Genomic DNA, 22,891 nt, shown 5'->3' with positions numbered 1-22,891 from the left:
ATATTGTAAAATTAATGAGTGATAGAAAAATGTTGGAATGGAATTTTATGGCCTTAGTGGAGATGTTTTAAAGAGTTAAGCTTAAATAAGTATACTAGTTTTAATGGAAGATAAGATTAAAAATATGTTAAGACATTTATATGACAGAAAATAGAGAAAGAGGGAAAGGAATTGCTGAGAAGTAGAATACAAAAAGGGAGGTGAGAGGAGGTCGATGAAACAAGGGAATGAAAGATAGAATATGGAAAAGGTATGATGTATGTTTTTAAATTGTTTTTGTATTGTTTTGTTTAGTCTATTGTGTTTAGTTTAATGTGTTAAGGTTGTGTTTTGTATAGTTTATATATTGTATTGTATTGTTTTTTCTCTTTTTTGTTCTTTTTTTCCCTTTTGTCTTCTTTCTTCTTTTTCTTTTTTGTAAGTCTTAAAAGTAATAAATATTATTTTTTTAAAAAAAGAACTTAATTCGTTCTGGAGGCCCGTTCTTAAACTGAAACTGTTCTTAACCTGAGGTACCACTTTAGCTAATGGGGCCTCCCGCTACCGCCACGCCACCACCACGTGATTTCTGTTCTCATCCTGAAGCGAAGTTCTTAACCCGAGGTACTATTTCTGGGTTAGCAGAGTCTGTAACCTGAAGCGCCTGTAACCTGAAGCGCCTGTAATCCGAGGTACCACTGTAATCCAGAAGGATACGCCACATGTTCCTGACCGCAGAACTAGGAAAATCCCCTCTCTGAGACCACAGGCAGTCATTACAAGTCAAAATAGATAACAACAACAACAACAACAACAACAACAACAACAACAACAACTTATTATTTATACCCTGCCCATCTGGCTGGGTTTCCCCAGCCACTCTGGGCAGCTCCCAACTAAATATTAAAAACACAATACAGCATTAAACTTAAAAAACTTCCCTAAACAGGGTTGCCTTCAGAAGTATTTTAAAAGTAAGATAGTTGCTTATTTCCTTGTCATCTGATGGGAGGGCATTCCACAGGGGCTAGATGAACCAGTGATCTGACACAGCCTTAGCCAGATCTATATATACTAAGTCAAACATATCTGCTCCTCTCCTGAGCACCAGTTTCCCATTATTCGTACCTCCCGCCAAACTGCTGCGTACCCCCCTGTCCAGAGAAGGTATGTCTGCAAGAGACCTCCTACAAACTGACGTTTACCTGTTCAATCATGCTAACAAATAGGCCCCCATGTGACAGTGTTCCCCCACCTAAGGCTACAGGCACACATTTCCTCCGGCGCCCAGAGTAGGTGTGGCGGGCGCATGGCTCAATCGCTCGCTGTCTGCTGACCCACAAAACCTACCGACAGTCAGGCTCTGCTTCACGCTCTGCCTCCGACCCTCATCCGAATCTCGGAATATCAGGTTCCCATAGAGAGTGAAGTGCGTGGCCATCTGTTCCACCACACTAGTCTGCTTGTAGGATCTCTCCTATGGAGAAAAAAAAGACCAGCATTGATATGACGACACACAGCCACGTTTCTCTTTCATTCATAAAAGGGTTTCTGTACCGCTGTTCCATAAATTATCAGAGTGGTGTGCAGTGATGAAACATAAACACCATTAAGTCCCACAAGGAGGTCAACAGAACTCTCCCCCTTCATAGAATCATAGACAGCTGCCTAATGCCTGGAGGTAGGGTTGGTGTTTTTGTTTTTTGCCAAAGCTTCTGAGTGTGTTTTTTTGTCCAAAGTTTGGCAAATCCCGGACATTTCAGCGATTTCTGCCCGGAAACTGCTTTCGACACCCGATTTCCAGCTACGTCTAGGAAATTCCATATTTATGGCTCCCCTAGTCCAACCCCAAGGGACGCAGGTGGCGCTGTGGGTTAAACAGAGCCAAGGACTTGCCGATCAGCGGTTCGAATCCCCGTGACGGGGTGAGCTCCCGTTGCTCGGTCCCTGCTCCTGCCAACCTAGCAGTTCAAAAGCACGTCAAACCTTCAAAACAATCTGGAGCGGCTTCTATCTACAATTTCCGGGTGATCAATTATGGTAATATACTTACTTATTCATTTACCTCCCCTGCTTGAACATACCAAGGAAGAAAGTTTGAAAGAAGGAACGGAAGGGGAAGAAGTCCTTATTAACAACAAAGGGCAAAATCTGAGCAGAACTAGCCCTGCATTGTCAGCCAAGGCAGGGATGGAACTCACATCCAGTGCCGGATTTACATATAAGCTAAACAAGGGTTTAGCTTATAGGGTTTAGCTTAGCGTCCCACATTCTTGGGGGCCCCCCAAAAAAAATTTAAAGGAAAAAACTGGATGTACATTTCCAAAATATAAGATAAAAAACAAATAAAATAAAACCTACATACAGCAGTGTTTTGTGTTGTGTAGGCTCCTATGATGTAAGGAATGGGCCCCTGCCTACTAGCCTACTCCCTAAAATATTCCTGGTTTGCTCATTTCTATATATAGGGTGCCTAGATTCTGCATGGGCTGGTCACATGGCAACATGTGCAAATGGCTTTAGATATCTATTAGGTCTATAAATCACCATATAGCATGTATTCAACACAAAAAACAGCAACTTTTGTCGTTGTTGACAAAGGACAGCTGGACATATAAAGGGCCCCATTACCTTCAGGAGCTTAAAGGTAAAGGGACCCCTGATCATTAGGTCCAGTCGTGGCCGACTCTGGGGTTGTGGCACTCATCTCGCTTTACTGGCCGAGGGAGCCGGCGTACAGCTTCCAGGTCATGTGGCCAGCAAGACTAAGCCGCTTCTGGTGAACCGGAACAGCACACGGAAATGGAAACCTTCCTGCTGGAGTGGTACCTATGTATCTACTTGCACTTTGACGTGCTTTCGAACTGCTAGGTTGCCAGGAGATAAGGCATTAAGTGAGGATTAAACGAAGAACCAATTTGCTGTCTCCTCTGCAATTTCTCCCTTGTGAATTTTCATTTCAAACATATACAGGCCTGACTTTATCTGGTAGCTTTTGAAGCTTGGCTTGATGGGAGGCTTCTCAGAATCGGGGGAGATCTGATATATTTATTATTTTATTTATTTATTCAATTTATATAGCGGCTTTTATCCTAAAATCCCAGGACTGTGTACAACATTAAGAACATAATTTACACAGGATAATATCAATTCACAGCATAATAATAAAATAATAATAATAACAGCCCCCCCCCCATTTAATACAGATTATTTAATAGCCAAAAGTCTAGGTAAAGAGAAATGTTTTTGCTGGGCACCGAAAGACATGTGATGGTTTCTCTCTTTTGCTTCAGTGGCTTTTGTTAAAAACCCAGTTACGTTAAAAAAGAGCTGCCGTATTACAAAAAGTGAAAAATCTAAAGAATAAATAAATGGGTTGCCATAGGTCCAGATTTTCCCAGACGTTTAAGCAACTTCCACCTGCATGCTGCTTCCGATGGCTGAATTCCGGATGTGAGAACTGGTGGTTTAACTTATTAATGGGTAAAATATAAGTAGAATAGCAGCTTTCTAGGGTAAGGGGGGGGGGGAATGCCATGGAAGGGTGGATGGGAAATCAATGGACATTTGAGATTTGTCCTGAGTGTTGTTTAAAAGAATTTGTAAAATCGGAAAATTAAATATAAAAGTTATGCAAAAATTAAAAAATAAAGCAAATCTTGTCTTATATAACACAATCCTATTAAAGGTCCACTGAGCTCAATGGAGTTTTCTCCCAGGGAAGCAGGCATAGGAATGAAGGCACACTGTTTCACTGCATATGTATGAAACCACTTTAAAGTGAAGAAAGGCAGTGTAACAATATTTAAAGTAAGCTCGCTAAATTCAAGCATATTTGATATGCTATTTTTCTTTTTTTTAAAGCCTTTGCATTCTGCCTTTTTAACTTCTAAGAAATTTTCAGGATGGCTTCCAAGGAGAAACTTGAAAACATCATTAAAACACAAGGAAATGGGAAAAACATAAACTCAACAAGATTAGTAGAATATGGAATGTAACATAAAAAGGCATGACAAAATCTCAAAAGCAACCCTAAAACCAACCTCACTTATTCATAAAAAATCTGGACAAGCTATCTATCTATCTATCTATCTATCTATCTATCTATCTATCTATCTATCTATCTATCTCTGGCACCTATAATCGTACGAATCAGGGGACAAGAAAACATCCCTGCAGTGTCAACAAAGAGAAGGCTCTCTCTCCTTCTGCTACCCACCAAGCCTCTGTGGCAAGGGCTTCTAGAGAAAGACCTCCAAATATCTCATATTTGGATCATGATATTTTGCTTCCAGTTGTATTTGACAGTTGACATGCAATGGCATCAGCCCTCTTTGGTAGCAACATGCAATGGTATTTTTGTATTTGACAGCTAATGGTATTTTCTATGTGGTGCTTGTCCAAGTCAAAGCAGCCAACAGTTGCCAACAAGCATTATGCTCCCAAAATTAAATATCCCAAATGCAAATTCAAATAGCAGGGGTTTTTTTAAAAGCATACATTAGTGAAGCAATTGCCCACATCTCATATGAATTTCATTGAAGAGTAAATTACTCACTTTAAAACTGTATCTGACAATGTTCTGTGGAGCATGAGGATTATTGGCTGTCAGGATGCGAGTGATCTCTTCTTTCAATTCCTGCAAAAGGGGAAAAGCTGGCTTAAAACACACATACACCCTTTATAAAGTTAATATTCAGATACATTTGTACCAGCCTGTAATTCTTCATGAGCTGTATTGCCTGCCACATTGAACTTTTGCTGAGAGCTGCAAGAGAAGTCATAAAATGATTTCCCCCCATTAAAAATAATGACAGTACTGATTTGATGTATTTCATGAAAATGTTAGGTTCAAGTGAACATTGCATGGAGAAGGAAGTAACTGAACTTTCTTGATATATTCGGGGAGGGTGTATTATTTTCTTTTGGGGGGAAAGTAAATGTTATGATTCAATCTTCTTTCATTTTGTGTGCAAAAATGAGTAATTCCCTTCAGCCAGTCATGCATGCTTCTTGATAAAACAGTTCTCCTTTGTGGGAGAAAACACACAAAGGATAACCTGTGGGACTTATATGACCTCATTTGCAATCAAACAAGCAGAATCCCTTTGGCTTCAAGTTCCACGTTCTTAAGATCTGGAAAAGGAAAGGCTCATTTGTTTGTTGGGTACAATTAAACTAACCCACGGCCCACAACTCGAAGAGCTGTTGGGCAATTTTTTTCACGGGGTTCCAAAATCCATCACAGTTTGGGCTGCTTCCAACAAGGAGGGCCTGTTGCTCAGGGCACACGGGATTAATATGCTCATGGGTTCAATCCCTGTTCCTTCAAGTCTCTTAAGTAGGAGAAATAGGAAAAACTTTTGCATAAGACCTTGAAGAGCTGCTGTTCCCGCCCGTCAGGTTAGAGAAAATATTGAGTTTGGTGGCCCTCCACAAATGGAAGTGTAGCAACGGACACAAAAACATGGAGTATTAGGGAAAGTACTAGTCTAGTGCAGACACCATCAAATGACAATCAAGCTCTGGAGAAAGCAGGGTAAGTCTTCTTTTCCTGGGGGGGGGGGTTCCCTTGGGGATACCCCAGCTGTATCCAGCCAGCCCAGGACATTAGCACTGCAAACAAATAATAGCTCTCCTATAAGATCACTATGACAATCATTTATCATTTTTATAGCACTTTCTTAAACCTCTTCTATGCCTCATCCCAGGGGATCATGACTTGCCTGAGCTGGATTTGAGGCTGGGTTCCCACATTCGTTCTCGGGGTTATTATGCACGCACCGTAGGGGCCACCAGATTGGCTGGAACGAGACCCTGTAGTGACTCCCCTCCAAAATATACTTACAGCATCTGTCAGCTCCAGCTGGTCTGGGGGCTTGATTAATGTCTTGGCCTGTGCCCATTCATCTGCCCCCCCTTCCACTTCAGCACCGCCTTCGTCATCCTAGAACAACAGATTTAAACAACAGGGTGAGGTGGATTCTGTTTTGCCAGGGCAGCAAGAAATGATCAAATGCCTAATGGAATGGTCTTGGTGGTGGGGTGCACATTTTTATTCTTATTTATTTATGATTTTTAAAGGTAAAGGGACCCCTGACCATTAGGTCCAGTTGCGGATGACTCTGGGGTTGCGGCGCTCATCTCGCTTTACTAGCCGAGGGAGCCGGCGTACAGCTTCCGGGTCATGTGGCCAGCATGACTAAGCCGCTTCTGGAGAACCAGAGCAGCACACGGAAACGCCGTTTACCTTCCCGCCGGAGCGGTACCTATTTATCTACTTGCACTTTGACGTGCTTTCGAACTGCTAGGTTGGCAGGAGCAGGGACCGAGCAACGGGAGCTCACCCCGTCGCGGGGATTCGAACCGCCGACCTTCTGATCGGCAAGCCCTAGGCTCTGTGGTTTAACCCACAGCGCCACCCGCGTCCATTATTTATGATTATTACTTTGTCAAAAAAATTAAAAAGGAATGTATAAAATGTAAATAATGGTATAAAATTTAAAGAAAATAATGAATTAAAGAAAGAAGGAAAAAAGAAAGAGAAGAGAAAATAAAAGAACAAATGCCACTGTGGTGTCGTTATGGATTGTTTGCAAAGGAGCAGGCTGGAGGCACCATTCTTTTGTGATTCTGTTCCTACCTGCCTAGGAGATATGGGGTTACCAACATGGTGCCCGTGGGCGCAATGGCACCCTTGTGAGCTTCCGCTTCATGACATCCCTCCCCTCCCACAAAGTGCACATTGCTGAAGGAGGAAAGGAGTAAAACTCTTCCCCCTCTTCTCCTTTCGGCTTTTCAACATCCAGACCAGCGCATGAGTTGCCACTCGGAGCCTTGAAAATCACCCAAGCACTTGAACGGAAGGAAGGTGGAAGGGACAAGAAGGTGGGAGGGGAAAGGGAGTGACCTGAGAGACTGGGTGGAGACAAAACAGAGTGACTGGAGGGGCAGAGAAAGCGGGGTGCTGCAGGAGTCAGAGGACAGCAGGAGAGACAATGGAGTGCTGTGGTCACAGATCTATTCTGTGTTTTGCTCTTATCATCTTGTGTACAAATGTGACTCTGGAGAAGGGAGAGAAGCAGAAGGGCCATGACAAAATTTCAAATGCATCCATGGACCCCCCCCCAAAGGTTGTGACTCAATTTTGAACCAATCAGTTGTTCCATATCCAGTTCTAACTGTAGCTTCTTGTCCCACAAAGAGATTTCTCAGGAGACAGATGAGGTGATCAGGCACTCCCATTTCTTTAAGAACTTGCCATAGTTTGCTGTGGTCGACACAGTCAAAGGCTTTTGCATAGTCAATGAAGCAGAAGTAGATGTCTTTCTGGAACTCTCTAGCTTTCTCCATGATCCAGCACATGTTTGCAATTTGGTCTCTGGTTCCTCTGCCTCTTCTAAATCCAGCTTGCACTTCTGGGAGTTCTCGGTCCACATACTGCTTAAGCCTGCCTTGTAGAATTTTTAGCATAACCTTGCTAGCGTGTGAAATGAGTGCAATTGTATGGTAGTTGGAGCATTCTTTGGCACTGCCCTTCTTTGAAATTGGGATGTAGACTGATCTTCTCCAATCCTCTGGCCACTGCTGAGTTTTCCAAACTTGCTGGCATATTGAGTGCAGCACCTTAAGAGCATCATCTTTTAAAATTTTAAATAGTTCAACTGGAATATCATCACTTCCACTGGCCTTGTTATTAGCAGTGCTTTCTAAGGCCCATTTGACTTCACTCTCCAGGATGTCTGGCTCAAGGTCAGCAACCAAACTACCTGGGGTGTACGAGACATCCATATCTTTCTGGTATAATTCCTCTGTGTATTCTTGCCACCTCTTCTTGATGTCTTCTGCTTCTGTTAGGTCCTTACCACTTTTGTCCTTTATTATGGAAATCTTTGTACGAAATGTTCCTTTCATATCTCCAATTTTCTTGAACAGATCTCTGGTTCTTCCCATTCTATTGTTTTCCTCTATTTTTTGCATTGCTTGTTTAAGAAGGCCTTCTTGTCTCTCCTTGCTATTTTTTGGAAATCTGTATTCAATTTTCCGTATCTTTCACTAGCTCCCTCGCATTTTGCTTGCCTTCTCTCCCCCGCTATCTGTAAGGCCTCGTTGGACAGCCACTTTGTTTTCTTGCATTTCCTTTCCATTGGGATGGTTTTCGTTGCTGCCTCCTGTATAATGTTGCGAGCCTCCATCCATAGTTCTTCAGGCACTCTGTCCACCAAGTCTAAATCCTTAAACCTGTTCCTCACTTCCACTGTGTATTCATAAGGGATTTGATTTAGATTGTATCTTTCTGGCCCAGTGGTTTGTCCTACTTTCTTCAGTTTAAGCTTGAATTTTGCTATAAGAAGCTGATGATCTGAGCCACAGTCCACTCTGGGTCTTGTTTTTGCTGACTGTATAGAGTTTTTCCAACTTTGGCTGCAGAGACTATAATCAATCTGATTTTGATGCTGCCCATCTGGTGATGCCCATGTGTAGAGACATCTCTTGTGTTGTTGGAAAAGAGTGTTTGTGATGACCAGCTTGTTCTCTTGGCAGAACTCTATTAGCCTTTGCCCTGCTTCGTTTTGAACTCCAAGGCCAAACTTGCCAGTTGTTCCTTTTATCTCTTGATTCCCTACTTTAGTGTCCCAATCCCCTATGATGAGAAGAACATCCTTCTTTGGTGTCACTTCTATAAGGTCTTGTAAGTCTCAATAGAATTGGTCAATTTCAGTTTCTTCAGCACCAGTAGTTGGTGCATAAACTTGGATTACTGTGATGTTAAAAGGTCTGCCTTGGATTCGTATCGAGATCATTCTATCATTTTTGAGATTGTATCCCAGTACAGCTTTCGCCATGTCATTACAGAGGGGGCAGGTTTAGTCGTTGTCTGAGGACTATCCCTGCCTCCGGGTCTGGTCCTGACCGGATGGATACTAGAATCAGCAAGGGATAGCCACATGACCTGAAGGTGTTGCTGTGCAATGCCAGGTCAATGATTCATAAGACCACTGCCATCCATGACTTGATCATGGATGGAGGATTTGACCTGGCATGTTTAACAGAGACTTGGTTGGATGAAGCAGATGGGCCTGTCCTTGCCGCTGCTTGTCCACCAGGTTTCTCTTACGCACAGCAATCCAGGTCATGTGGGTGGGGAGGGGGGGTTGCAGTGATTTTTAGGAAGTCATTAGTTTGCACCAGGCGTCCTATTGGGAAGACCCAGTTTTCCGAGTGCATGTTCTGGAAGTTGGGCAATAGGGGCAGTACAGGATTCCTTTTGGTGTACCGACCTCCCCGCTGCACCAAGGATTCCCTGCCCGAGCTGCTTCAGGTCGTGGTGGATGTTCTCCTGGAGACACCTAGTTTGGTCGTCCTAGGGGATTTTAACATCCATGCCGACATGACATTACAAGGGGCCGCTCGGGACTTTGTGGAAAGCACGGCCTCCATGGGGCTGTCCCTGAATAAGTCTGGCCCAACCCATAGCCGCGGACATGCCTTGGAACTGGTGTTTACCTCTATGGATGTTGGTGATCTGACACTAAGTAAAAGCGAAACGAAAACAGTGCCATGGTCAGATCACTTCCTGGTGCAACTGGACTTCTCTGTGACCCATCCCCTCTGCAGGGAGGTGGGACCAATTCGGATGGTCCGCCCCCGCCACTTAATGAATCCAAATGGTTTTCAGAGAGTGGTAGGGGATACTTTATCCCATGTTGATGGCCTTTCGGCTAATTCCCTGGTGGCCCGCTGGAATGTGGAGTTAACCAGGGCTATTGACTGTTTGGCTCCGAAGCGCCCTCTCCGATTGCATGGAGCCTGGGCAGCCCCGTGGTTTTCCACGGATCTGAGGGCAATGAAACAATCGTTGAGACGGCTAGAGCGCCGGTGGTGGATGACCCATTCAGAATCTGGCCGGACACAGGTTAGAGCTCAGTGTCGAGCCTACCAAGTGGTGATAGCGACGGCGAAGAAGAATTTCTTCACCGCCTCTATTGCATCTGCAGAAAACAGCAGCAGGAGACTTTTTCAGGTGGTTCACAATTTAGCGGAACCACCTGCAACATCGGGGCCCAGTACGGGCCACATATTCTCCTGCAATGATTTTGCAAAGTTTTTTGCAGATAAAATCGCTCAGATTCGGGAAGAAGTAGACTCCACCGTGGGAGCAGGGCCGGGGTGGGAGAGTGCTAGAGACCTGTCTAGTCAAGTTGCATGGGATCAATTCCAATCTGTTACCTCTGAGGATGTGGACAGGAAGCAAACCACCTGTCTCCTGGATCCTTGCCCATCCTGGCTTATAAAAGCTAGCTGGGAAGGACTGGGCGATGGGCTTCGTGGGGTGGTGAATGCTTCCCTCCATGAGGGAGCCTTCCCAGACCCGCTGAAAGAGGCGATTATTAAACCGCTTCTTAAAAAACCATCTTTAGATGCGGCCACGATGGCCACTATCGCCCAGTCTCAAATCTTCCATTCTTGGGCAAGGTGATTGAGCGAGCGGTTGCCGAACAACTCCAGGCATGCCTGGAAGAAGCGGACCATTTGGATCCCTTCCAATCGGGATTCAGGCCCCATCATGAGACTGAAACCGCCTTGGTCGCACTGGTTGATGATCTCCGGCGGGCTAGGGACAAAGGTGAGAGCTGTTTCCTAGTTCTGCTGGATCTCTCAGCGGCGTTTGATACCATCGACCATAACATCCTTCTGGACCGTCTTGAGGGGCTGGGAGCTGGGGGCACGGTCATACAGTGGTTCCGCTCCTTCCTCCTGGGCCGTGTTCAGAAAGTGGTGGTGGGGGATGAGTGTTCAGACCCCTGGGCCCTCACTTGTGGGGTGCCTCAGGGTTCTGTCCTCTCCCCCATGCTTTTCAACATTTACATGCAGCCGCTGGGAGAGATCATCAGGAGGTTTGGGCTGGGTGTTCATCAGTATGCAGATGATACCCAGCTCTACCTCTCTTTTAAATCAGAACCAGTGAAGGCAGTGAAGGTCCTGTGTGAGTGTCTGGATGCGGTTGGAGGATGGATGGCGGCTAACAGATTGAGGTTGAATCCTGACAAGACAGAAGTACTGTTTTTGGGGGACAAGAGGCGGGCAGGTGCGGAGGATTCCCTGGTCCTGAATGGGGTAACTGTGCCCCTGAAGGACCAGGTGCGCAGCCTGGGAGTCATTTTGGACTCACAGCTGTCCATGGAGGCACAGGTCAATTCTGTGTCCAGGGCAGCTGTTTACCAGCTCCATCTGGTACGTAGGCTGAGACCCTATCTGCCTGCGGACTGTCTCGCCAGAGTGGTGCATGCTCTGGTTATCTCCTGCTTGGACTACTCCAATGCACTCTACGTGGGGCTACCTTTGAAGGTGACTCGGAAACTACAACTAATCCAGAACGCAGCAGCTAGACTGGTGACTGGGGGCGGCTGCCGAGACCATATAACACCGGTCTTGAAAGACCTACATTGGCTCCCAGTACGTTTCCGAGCACAATTCAAAGTGTTGGTGCTGACCTTTAAAGCCCTAAACGGCCTCGGTCCAGTATACCTGAAGGAGCGTCTCCACCCCCATCGTTCTGCCCGGACGCTGAGGTCCAGCGCCGAGGGCCTTCTGGTTGTTCCCTCATTGCGAGAAGCAAAGCTACAGGGAACCAGGCAGAGGGCCTTCTCGGTAGTGGCGCCCGCCCTGTGGAACGCCCTTCCAGCAGATGTCAAAGCAATAAACAACTACCTGACATTCAGAAGACATCTTAAGGCAGCCCTGTTCTGGGAAGTTTTTAACGTGTGATATTTTAGTTTATTTTTGGTTTCTATGGAAGCCGCCCAGAGTGGCTGGGGAGGCCCAGCCAGATGGGCAGGGTATAAATAGTAAATAATTATTATTAATTATTATTATTATTATTATTATTATTATTATTGACTATGAGGGTCACTCGATTTCTTTTATGGGATTCTTGCCCACAGTAGTAGATATGATGGTCATCCAAACTGAATTCGCCCATTCCTGTCCATTTTAGTTCACTGATGCCCAGGATGTCAATATTTATTCTTGCCATCTCATTTTTGACCACATCCAACTTACCAAGGTTCATGGTTCTTACATTCCAGGTTCCTATGCAATATTTTTCTTTACAGCATTGGACTTTCCTTTCACTTCCAGGCATATCCGCAACTGAGCAACCTTTCGGCTTTGGTCCAGCCGCTTCATCAGCTCTGAATCTACTTGTACTTGTCCTCTGCTCTTCCTCAGTAGCATGTTGGACGCCTTCCAACCTGAGGGGCTCATCTTCCAGCGTCATAACTTTTATATGCCTGTTGTCTTTGTGCATGGAGTTTTCTTGACAGGGATACTGGAGTGGCTTGCCGGTTCCTCCTCCAGGTGGATCACGTTTGGTCAAAACTCTCCACTATGACCTGTCCATCTTGGGTGACCCTGCACGACATAGCTCATAGCTTCTCTGAGTTATTCAAGCCCCTTCACCAAGGCAAGGCAGATTTTGAGCATCTATTTGTAGTCAATTAAAAAGCAACAACCTAACATTTAAGGCATTGTTAAGTGACTGGACGTAGACCAAACCCTTTCTGTCTGTCCCATAATATTCACTGTCATTGGGCATTTCAAATCAGCATTTCCAATCTGGCAATTCAGGAGCCAAAAGAGCATGACCAGGTATGGAAAAGAATGTGGGTGGAAGATCTTGAGGGAAGACTTTTGTCCCAAGGGCTAAGGGAGATTTTGTCGTTTGGTGGATAACTTCTAATCAACATCTGTTGACTGAACCCACTTGGATTAGGGTGACTATCAAAGTCACTACCATTCCCGTGGATCATTTACCCCCCCCCCCAATCTTAATTCTCTTTTCTTTTTAATCATCTAGGTTTGAAGAATGACACTTCCAGCTCCTCTGATCACCTTCTGTCCAATTCCTGAATTAGTCACAATTCAATGCATATTCCATTGATGATCTCTAGACAGTGGCTCCTCAAAGGCTTCACAAAATAAAGTGATTTCAAAGTGTCACTTCTGTGAGATGTTTTAAATATGAAGATAGGAGAGGTGGCACATGTTAAGAACCACATTCTTCCAAAGCTAGCTGGATGTGCAGCACAGCAAAAGAAACACCTATTCTCTTCTGTAACAAACAGAATAAAATATTTAATTATGGGTCAGGGGTGGGCAATAAGGGCATAAGCAGTGCAGATTGTGATTGCCTCCCCTCAAAGTTTCATGAACCATCAAGCTTTTCTCAGACACATAAGCAGTTTCCAAACTCCACTGTCTGGACCTTCAAAAATGTTATTGTTTACTGCTTGAGTTCCATATAGTGTGGTGTGTTCAGGGTAGAGTGGTTACCCACCAGGCAAAAATATTCCTCTTCTTTGGCTAATTAAACAATCTATGGGATTTTAAACTGGGGGGAAGGTTTTTGTTTTTGTTTGTTATTGTGTATTTTGTGTAAACAGCCCTGTGATCTTCGGGTGAAGCTCGATATAGAAATTTAATTTAATTTGAAGATGATGATAGCACCCCAAACCTGAGATCATCTTTATGATGCTACAGAATTCTCCATATTTTTGCTTAAGAGAAAGTCTCTTTTCTGCCCAATGTCTTCCTTTGCGACTCTCTTAGGAAGGTGGCTGTGCCTCACACACAGTCATGTCCAATGGGTGCTAGAGTAACTTTTGCTGAATTGCAGAGTTCCTATGCAACTGACTTGTAAGGTTCCGGCAGGTGTAACCAGACACAAGCCAGTACTCAGTCAGGTAATCCTAGGCAGGCAGTTCTGGGGCACTTACTCCCTGATACAGATGTCTCCAAGGTCTCTGTACTCTATCTGGCCAACACATGGTACTGAGAGGCAATGCATCACTAGGCTATCCCTTGTCCCTGCCTGCTGTCCCTTCTTTCCAGGTACTTGCCACCAACTGCTGCTGGGGGGGGGGGGGCGGTCAGGCCTTGCACACACCTGATGCCCAACACATCGGTCCAATCCGTGTCACCGCGTGTGCAGTTCCTGGGAGCTCTTTGTCCCATTGGTAGCAAGAAACCAACTGCAGGAGAAATTAATTTAAATTTATATCCATTACTGGTGTGCAGCACAGAGCTGTTGATTGAAATGAATTCAGGGGCTTGGGGCAATTTCTCCCCTTTGCTCTGAAAGGCTGCCATGAGCTGAATTTCAATACGTCAACCTCCCTTTTCAATCCGTTTTCCTAGAAGCGTCGCTCAGACCTGTGCCCTGTATGAATGCAGCGGATACGGAATCCAGGGTCTAATTGGATCTTCCTATGCATGACTGCTCTCAGCAAGGGTGAATGGAATATTGATCAAAGGAGCGCTCCATTCACTGTCCGGCATGCACACAAAACAGGGGGTGGGTCTCTGGGGAGCCCTCCCTCCAAACACCAAGGAAAAGACTTCAGGGGAGAAAACGGTGACTCCACTTGGGAGCAGCTGCACCGTTATGCATTCTGCTGCCTCCACAGTATCCTTTTTGCTTAACGCAAAGCTGCACACAAATATGCCTAATAATACAAAAAACTCTAAAGGCTAATGAACAGATTTTTTAAAAAAAAAATAGTTTTAGCATATGCCAGATACCAAGGTAACACCAAGGCCACCTTTAAATGTTGGGTGTGAAATTTTGATGCAGCAGATTCTTATAGATAGTGAATTTTAGAGGGAAGGCTTGCTGAAGAACTCAAACCATATCCTTAAAATGGTCAAGAGACAGCGTTTTATACCAGCCTGATCCTTAACCAGTGTGCATGGAGAAGGGCGTGCGACTTTCTTTCATGTAGTTTAGAGCATGATGGACATTTCTTTCCAAATTTGTGGTGTTAAAATGGGTAAAATGGAGCTTTTGGTTATCCTCTTTGATTGCCCAGTGCAGCATCTGTCTTCCCATGACCTCAGATGAAAGTCAAGAATGCGCCTCCGTTTTATTTTATTTTGTATTCCGTTTTTCTTCATTCTTTTTGACAGGGTGGGAGCTGTTTCTTTAACTCAGAGCTGGAGAACCTGTGGCTCCACGCGCCCTGCAGTTCCCATTCACCCTAGCAGCGTGGCCGATGGTCTGGGGGGGTAGCAGTTTTAATCCATCAACAATATGGAGGACCACAAGTTCTCCACCCCAGAGTTAGCTAGTTCTCTCTCAGGGTAGAAAGATTTCTTTGTTCCTATGAAACGGGAATGCTCCAGGAAGAATTAGAGGAAGGGAAAAAATGCCCAGTGCTATTTCTCTAGAAAAAGAGATGCCGGAACTGAGTTCAGGTGAGTTCCAGCTGAAGAAAAGCCCCGAGAATGCTCTTCCTCTTTCCCCCTCCAGCAATCATGCCAGCAATCATTTTTTTCTTTGAAGGATTGAAATTTAGACCATTAATTCACCTTTTGTTTATTATATTTCCTATACATCTTTGGGTAGAAAGCTTGCCTCCTCCCTCATTGTGTATTTTAACAAGATAATAGTTACAGGCAATGCCTTGAAGAAGACTGAGGCTCAAAACGTGCTGGGATTATCATACGTCAAATATTTTATGCTTGATAATATAAAATATGAATCCTGCACGTCTGTGGTTTTTCATATTTCTTTCCCCAGGTACAGAAGTGGCCAGATCTGTAAAGGATGCTTTGGGCCTATGACTAAGAAGCATGTGAGACGCCTCCCCGGACACAGCCCCTCTTCCCACCTTTCCCCCCTCCCTGGCCCTGCCCCACACTGTCCTCATGTGCTGCCCACTGGCTGAAATCTGATAATGCCTCTGTTAGCTGAACCTTCATCTTGGATGCACAGTGGAGATGGATGCTCCATATGTTGTGTGGAGGTGTAAAAGCCTCTGACTTTTGCACGACTGGAATGTCGTTCCTTCCAAAAGTAAGAGTCACATCCATGGCTCTGCCCACTTTTGCCTCTTGTAATCTAAAGGTCGCATTCTGAATACACAGTCATTGTTATTTCCTTTATGAATTTCCATTTAAAACAGTGAGGTCTGCTCCCTAGTAAATTCATCCAGGTGCTAGTGGACAAAAGGAATTTAATCCAGCTCTCTCCCAAGTCTGCCATTTTAAACACACTCATATTCCAAAACAAACAAACAAAAATCCACTAAGATTGCCGCCCTGAGTTGCAAGAAAATGAATTTAGAATTGAATCTCTTACCCGTCTCCTTATAGTTGATTTGGAAGGTTTAAGTGTAGGCTGGCTCTAGAAAAAAACATAAAGATGGGGTCAAACATGGTCAAATTTTACACAAGGTCCTTTGACGATCAAAGAAGAACTAGGAACAGTTGTCAAGAATGGCTACTTTAGCCAGAGATCCCAGTTCGTTCCACAGAAAATATTTTTTTAAAAAATAATTCTGTGTCTTTCATTATCTACTGAAACACTTGAATCCATAGTGGTATATGTTTGCTGATAAAAATAAGCAGAATGCTACCAAGAGAACTAGGCATTACAGCCATACCTTGGGTTGCGAACGTGATCCATGTGGGAGGCACGTTTGCAACCCGCAGCGTTCACAACCCACAGCGCCATGTCTGCGCATGCACGTGACGCAATTCGGTGCTTCTGCGCATGCATGTGAAGTCGTTTTGCGCTTCTGCACATGCGTGAGCACCAAAACCAGGAAGTAACCCGTTCCGGTACATTAACATTCGCACCAAATACTTTTTTGGGTTCAAGGTTTTGAAAACTGAGGTGTGTATTAGATTTGTGTAAATGCAGTAATGTGCACATTGAGGACGACAACCCGTGCTTTTTTGACGCATACCCCTAAACATTTTGTGAATCTAAGTTTGGCCTCATTGAGGGGCAGTATTTCAATATGAGTAGGAAAATGAGAGTACCCCTAAACATTTTTTAAGGGGAAAAAAGCACTGATGACCATCAAGCAGGCCTGATATTTTGGCCCACGAAAGCGTCACATTTTAACAATCCACGAGACCAAGCTGCAAAGAATATTCTACAATGATCTGAGTACCAAATGAAAAAAAAAGGCCTCTGTTCACATGGGGGGGGGGGGAATGGTCATGATCATTTTCTTGTACAATGAGCATACTGGATGGTAGTTTAATGGGATTTAGGGAATACAATTGATAAGAGATTTCCAAAGCACAGATTAATTTAGACCCAATTCAACCAGCAAATTGCTAATTTAAAGCATGAAACAAAGCCTGGCTGCCATTAGCCTCCACAGATGAGTCTATAAAAGTATTTATCTGGCAGGAAAGGCATTGACAAGACAATTGGAAGCTAATTGTTTTGGGCAGTTACACATATTTCAATTAACTTGACATAAAATGCAATCAAGTAAATTTGTTTTAACTATATGGGGGAAAGACCCAAAAGCAAAGCTACACATAAGAAGAGACTGGACATGCAGCAAAAGGCAATTCAGCCCTAAATCTCTGGTCTGGTTCGCATCTCACAAACACCAGATAAAATGGCAAACTTGTACCTGGACTGTACCAGGTACAGGGGTACAGGGGGGTGGGGCACTTAATTTTAAACCCTGCCATATAAACCCATACCTGCTCCTCAAATTCTCCTTCTCTTTCTTCCTTTGCATCCCTTCTTGTCTGCTTGCATTTCTTTTGCCAAAGTTTGTCTTTTTGTTCTCATTTGAACAAGCACTTTCTGAAATAACTCTTCATCCCTCCAAACATTTCAAGCATATCCCTTCCCCAAAGAGTCCTGGGAGCTATAATTCGTTAAGGCTGCTGCAGATTGTCGCTCTGTGAGGGCTGAACTTTGTATTATTTATTAAACTGATATCCTGCCCTTCCAATGAAAAGAGCCCACGGCAGTCAACAACAAGAGACCCCTGGTATAGTGTGTATGTAAAGGTAAAGGGACCCCTGACCATTAGGTCCAGTCGTGGCCGACTCAGGGGTTGTGGCACTCATCTCGCTTTATTGGCCAAGGGAGCCGGCGTACAGCTTCCGGGTCATGTGGCCAGCATGACTAAGCCGCTTCTGGCAAACCAGAGCAGCTCACAGACACGCCGTTTACCTTCCCGCCAGAGCGATACCTATTGATCTACTTGCACTGGTGTGCTTTCAAACTGCTAGGTTGGCAGGAGCAGGGACCGAGCAACGGGAGCTCACCCCGTCGCGGGGATTCGAACTGCCAACCTTCTGATCAACAAGTCCTAGGCTCTGTGGTTTAACCCACAGCGCCACCTGCATCCCTGTATGTATGTGTATGTAGCCATAGTCTAAAGTGGTACAACTCAGGTACAGGTTTACAGATTCTTCTGCTGTTTTGTGCAAACTGTATCTCTTTCTCATGATGAGCAATCAGGGGCTGAGTAATTTTAGTGTCCGATGAGCAGAAACTGTTTCATGACATGCTGACATTGAAAAGAAGAAAGAATTCAATTTTACTCCAACCAAAATTCAAATCATAAGGAAAGTTTACACAAGGTTTGTTGAGCTCACAGGGCCTATCATCATTTTGTTTAGGTGCTGGGAGTTGGTCCCCTATCCCTGTTGCTCATCCCCAGTGCCCCGAAGAGGCCTATTCGTTCTGCTCGGACACTGAGGTCCAGCACCGAGGGCCTTCTGGCGGTTCCCTCACTGCGAGAGGCCAAGTTACAGGGAACCAGGCAGAGGGCCTTCTCGGTAGTGGCGCCCGCCCTGTGGAACGCCCTCCCATCAGATGTCAAAGCGATAAACAACTACCTGACATTCAGAAGACATCTGAAGGCAGCACTGTTCAGGGAAGTTTTTAATATGTGACATTTTAGTGTATTTTTCATCTTTGTTGGAAGCCACCCAGAGTGGCTGGGGAAACCCAGCCAGATGGGCGGGGTACAAATAATAATAAATAATAATAATAATAATAATAATAATAATTAGATTAGATTAGATTAGATAAATTTATTGTCATTGTCCGTATATACACAGTATACACAACAACGAAAATCGAACACCCAAGACCGGATTCACATACACATTTGCACGTATCTCCAACACTCTCATCCTATTCAGACATAATCTATTAAAACATACATAATCCAGAATATAACACAACCTATTAGAAGCATAGCATTATTATTAATTATTATTCATGCAATGCAACAACCACAAAACGGGAAAGGTCACATGTGGACGGCCGCATAGAATAAAACAGCCATAGTTTCCCGTTCCATTTGCCTGGAATCAGTGCAAACCCATACAGCAGAGCTTTCCAAACTTTTCATGTTGGTGACACACTTTTTGGACATGCGTCATTTCCTGACACAGTAATTCAGTTTTACTAGCAAACCGGAGGTGATAAACTAACCCCTTTCTAGCCCCAGGAGGAGCGTTCACACGACACACCTACACACTGAAGCCAACACACTAATGTGTCACCACACACAGTTTGGAAAGCTCTGCCATGCAGGCAGAAAGCTTGCCTCATATTAAATATATCTGTGTTTGCTGAGGCACCAACCTTGGCTAAAGCCAGGGATAGGATGCGGCCATTAAGCATGAAATATGTTCTCTTTGGGCTTGAAGACACCTAGAGGTGATCCTGAAAGCTTTTAAATCCTGAGCACTCTCCCTGAAGTATAAGGTAAAAAGGTAAAGGTACCCCTGCCCGTACGGGCCAGTCTTGACAGACTCTGGGGTTGTGCGCCCATCTCACTTAAGAGGCCAGGGGCCAGCGCTGTCCGGAGACACTTCCGGGTCACGTGGCCAGCGTGACATCGCTGCTCTGGCCAGAGCCAGAGCCGCACACGGAAACGCCGTTTACCTTCCCGCTGGTAAGCGGTCCCTATTTATCTACTTGCACCCGGAGGTGCTTTCGAACTGCTAGGTTGGCAGGCGCTGGGACCGAGCAGCGGGAGCGCACCCCGCCGCAGGGATTCGAACCGCCGACCTTTCGATCGGCAAGCCCTAGGCGCTGAGGCTTTAACCCACAGCGCCACCTGCGTCCCGCCTCCCTGAAGTATACTGAAGTCAAAAGAAGTAATTTCAGAGCCGCAGCCAACAAAGCTATACATCCTGCGATCTTCCTGGGCTTCCATCTTGAAAGAAAGCGCTCCTCAGGACATATAAATGTCAGCTGCTTTAAACCCAGCGAAGTTGCATGCTTAGTCCTGTTCAGTTCATCTGTTTATATTTATAACTTGTTTTATTTGCAAAGGCTTGGAGAAGATAACAGCAGTTGCAGCAGGGAATACGGCAATCCATAAAATATGCATAATGTTGTAACATAAAGCATTACTTATAGCTTTGAGAGATAAAAACGTGACTATAAAAGCATACTTTTCAGAATATACTGCCAAGTTTTACTTGTTAGCTAATTATAGGTTCTGAATAAATAATATATTAGCATCACTCTCTATACCAAAATGCCTTGAACAGAGACTTAGGGACAATAAAGCCTCTGGGAGTTATAGCTTTCTTATGTCAAGAAAGGTTGGGCAGAACAAGTGGCCTCTGGGATGCTCAGAACCATTGTCATCCTCTGTTTATTATGGTCAACAGGCCAGAAATAAACCATGCGGTAAACCAAAATCTTAAATACAGGACAAATACAGAAGAAGTAACACCGCAAAAGCAGCTCCAATAAAACCAGAGAATCCAGAGAGTGGCAGAGCAGGCAGAAAGGAAGTGCCTAGGACAAAAAGAAGCAGCTGTTTCCAAGAGGACAAGAGGAATCTACAAGAAAGAAGATTCCAGCTAAACATTAGGAAGAACTTCCTGACAGTAAGAGCTGTTTGACAGTGGAATTTGCTGCCAAGGAGTGTGGTGGAGTCTCCTTCTTTGGAGGTCTTTAAGCAGAGGCTTGACAACCATATGTCAGGAGTGCTCTGATGGTGTTTCCTGCTTGGCAGGGGGTTGGACTCGATGGCCCTTGTGGTCTCTTCCAACTCTATGATTCTAGGACAGGAGGAAAATGGGAAGGTGTGAAAAGTGAAATACAGTTGGCTCAGTTCAGGTCCGAGCTCAGCCAACCAAGCCGCTGCTCCTTCTAAAAAGAGAGAGAGGAATAACTCAACTTAGTCAAAGGCTAATTTGGACCTGGTCACACTTGCAGTGACGCTACTGAGAATGCGATTCAATCCAAACACCTACTCCAATCTCTGTGAGCCTCCCGAGCCCACATCCATGCACCCTGTAGCTTGCTCCAAACTGTCGGCATGCAGAGGGTTGCAAGGCCAGCTGGCTAGCCCCAGCTGGGTCGTCTCCTTCCAGCCGTCCTGCTGCAAAGACCCATCGACCTCTGCTCGGATGTAAATCAGCGAACCAGGCTTCAAAGCCAGGCACGCTATATCAGCAGAGCAAACTGCGCACCCAGAATAGGTGTGAGGCTTGCGGAAGCATACTACAACTACGGATTTATTAATCATAAATCAGGACAAAGAAACATGTTGTCTCTCTCTTTGTCTTCTCAGAGAGACAGAGAAAAGCAAAAGCTATACACACAATGGAAGTTCCCAGCAAGCCGTGCTGGTATGTAAACAGACATGTGACATGCAACAGTTCCATGTCTGCAACTAAAGGTGGAATGGAATTTTCCAACACAAACACCTTTCCCCTTTATCTGGCTTTGTGGTAGAGGCAGCAGGGAATTCTGGTAGTTTTATAGAAGCAGCAGTGGCAGCTGGAGGGCCTCACCCACCTTCCACCCTGGTACCAGCTGGAACACTGCTGTGGCAGCATACCTGGTGCCAGAGACAGCGGGAACTGCAGTTTCCCAGGCCACCAGCTGGATCATTACACGGATCCCAATATTTCTGGAAACTATGGAGCTAAAGGCCATATGGTTTCTAGGACACGATGTCCATGCAGAAGAGTTAAAATGCCCCAGGAAAACTACATTTCCCAGGGAAGGGCCAATTCCAGTTTTGTGGGGGCCCTGGGCAACCCCCTCTATCCCTCCCCTATTACCAGGTCCTTTCTCCTTCTCTCTTACATGTCATTAGGCCCTCATTTCTCCTGCTCTTTTCTTTCCCAAAGTTTGAGCTGGTTCTGGGTGGGCCTATTGGGTGGCCCAGCAATGAGCAGGATTGGTGATGGGGTGTACGGTGGAGGTGGGAATGGGATGGGCCAGCAACAAGGTAGGGTGATGCTGAAAGGAGTACTGGTTGGTAGCCATTTGAGTTCCCCTGCAATCAGCACAAAGTGTTGCTCCAGAATGATGCTATGGCTGTGTGTGTGTGTGTGTGTGTGTGTGTGTGTGTCAACCCAATGCAGTATCCCTGGGATACTTCCATGGCAGCATTCCAACAGTTGCCAGAGTAAGTTGGAGAGAACTCCCTACTGGCAACACAGAATGAAATACCAAGCAGTGTTTTTACCAATGAGGCAGAGGAAGAATGTGTGTCTGAGCCTTCTTAGGAACCTTCTGCAACCAGCTGGGTTCAAAAGTCCTGCTCTATCATCACCAAATGTAAGTTATTAAATCAGAAGCAGCAATTTGCCTTTTGTTTCTTTGATGATGAGTCTATATTAATATTTTCTGCTTTTAAGCAATAAACTTCATTTCTTAAGGAAATCATGTCAGGGGGAGGGGAATTCTGACAGGCTTAAACTCCATGTAAGTGTTTCATTGGCCTTCTCCCCGGTGAGCCTCAGGCTGTGGAATGATCTCCCCCGTGGTGTGTTCTGTACCCTCACTGCACGTTAAGTCCACCTCTTCAGTTAGGCCTTTGGGTGAAGGGGTGTCTTCCCTCCTTCTGAATTGCTGTTCTGAGCTGCTGATTTATTTTTTGTCACGAGTTGTTTTCCTGTTTTATTTTCGTGGTTTAAATGCAAATTGGTTTAACTGTGATATGTTTGCAAATCACCCTGGGACCATCAATGGTCTTCATGCAGGTGTGTAACTGAGCCACTGGTTTCAAATAAGAGTGTTGCAATTGCCACTGCTATGTCAGTATGCACATGGGTCAGGAGCAATACCAGCTCCAGCTTCTTCCATTCCACACCATTTCAG

General features: G+C 45.0%; 1 protein-coding gene across 1 annotated transcript in view; it reads right to left on the bottom strand.

Moving 5' to 3' along the window:
• The window catches only part of DNAI1 (dynein axonemal intermediate chain 1), a 169,637-nt gene that overhangs the window by 140,815 nt on the left and 5,931 nt on the right, over positions 1 to 22,891 (bottom strand). Inside the window, exons 2-5 of the mRNA XM_079994837.1 lie at positions 16,121 to 16,165; positions 5,828 to 5,926; positions 4,538 to 4,618; positions 1,330 to 1,456 (exon numbers count right to left, since the gene is read on the bottom strand). Coding sequence (XP_079850963.1) covers positions 1,330 to 1,456; positions 4,538 to 4,618; positions 5,828 to 5,926; positions 16,121 to 16,165 — 352 coding nt within the window. The remainder of the gene's footprint in view (positions 1 to 1,329; positions 1,457 to 4,537; positions 4,619 to 5,827; positions 5,927 to 16,120; positions 16,166 to 22,891) is intronic.

This window comes from Podarcis cretensis (genome assembly GCF_951804945.1).
Source record: "Podarcis cretensis genome assembly, chromosome: 11".
Classification (NCBI taxonomy): Eukaryota; Metazoa; Chordata; class Lepidosauria; order Squamata; family Lacertidae; genus Podarcis; species Podarcis cretensis.
The sequence above is the reverse complement of the archived record's forward strand: the minus strand, read 5'-3'. Positions and strand labels throughout refer to the sequence as shown.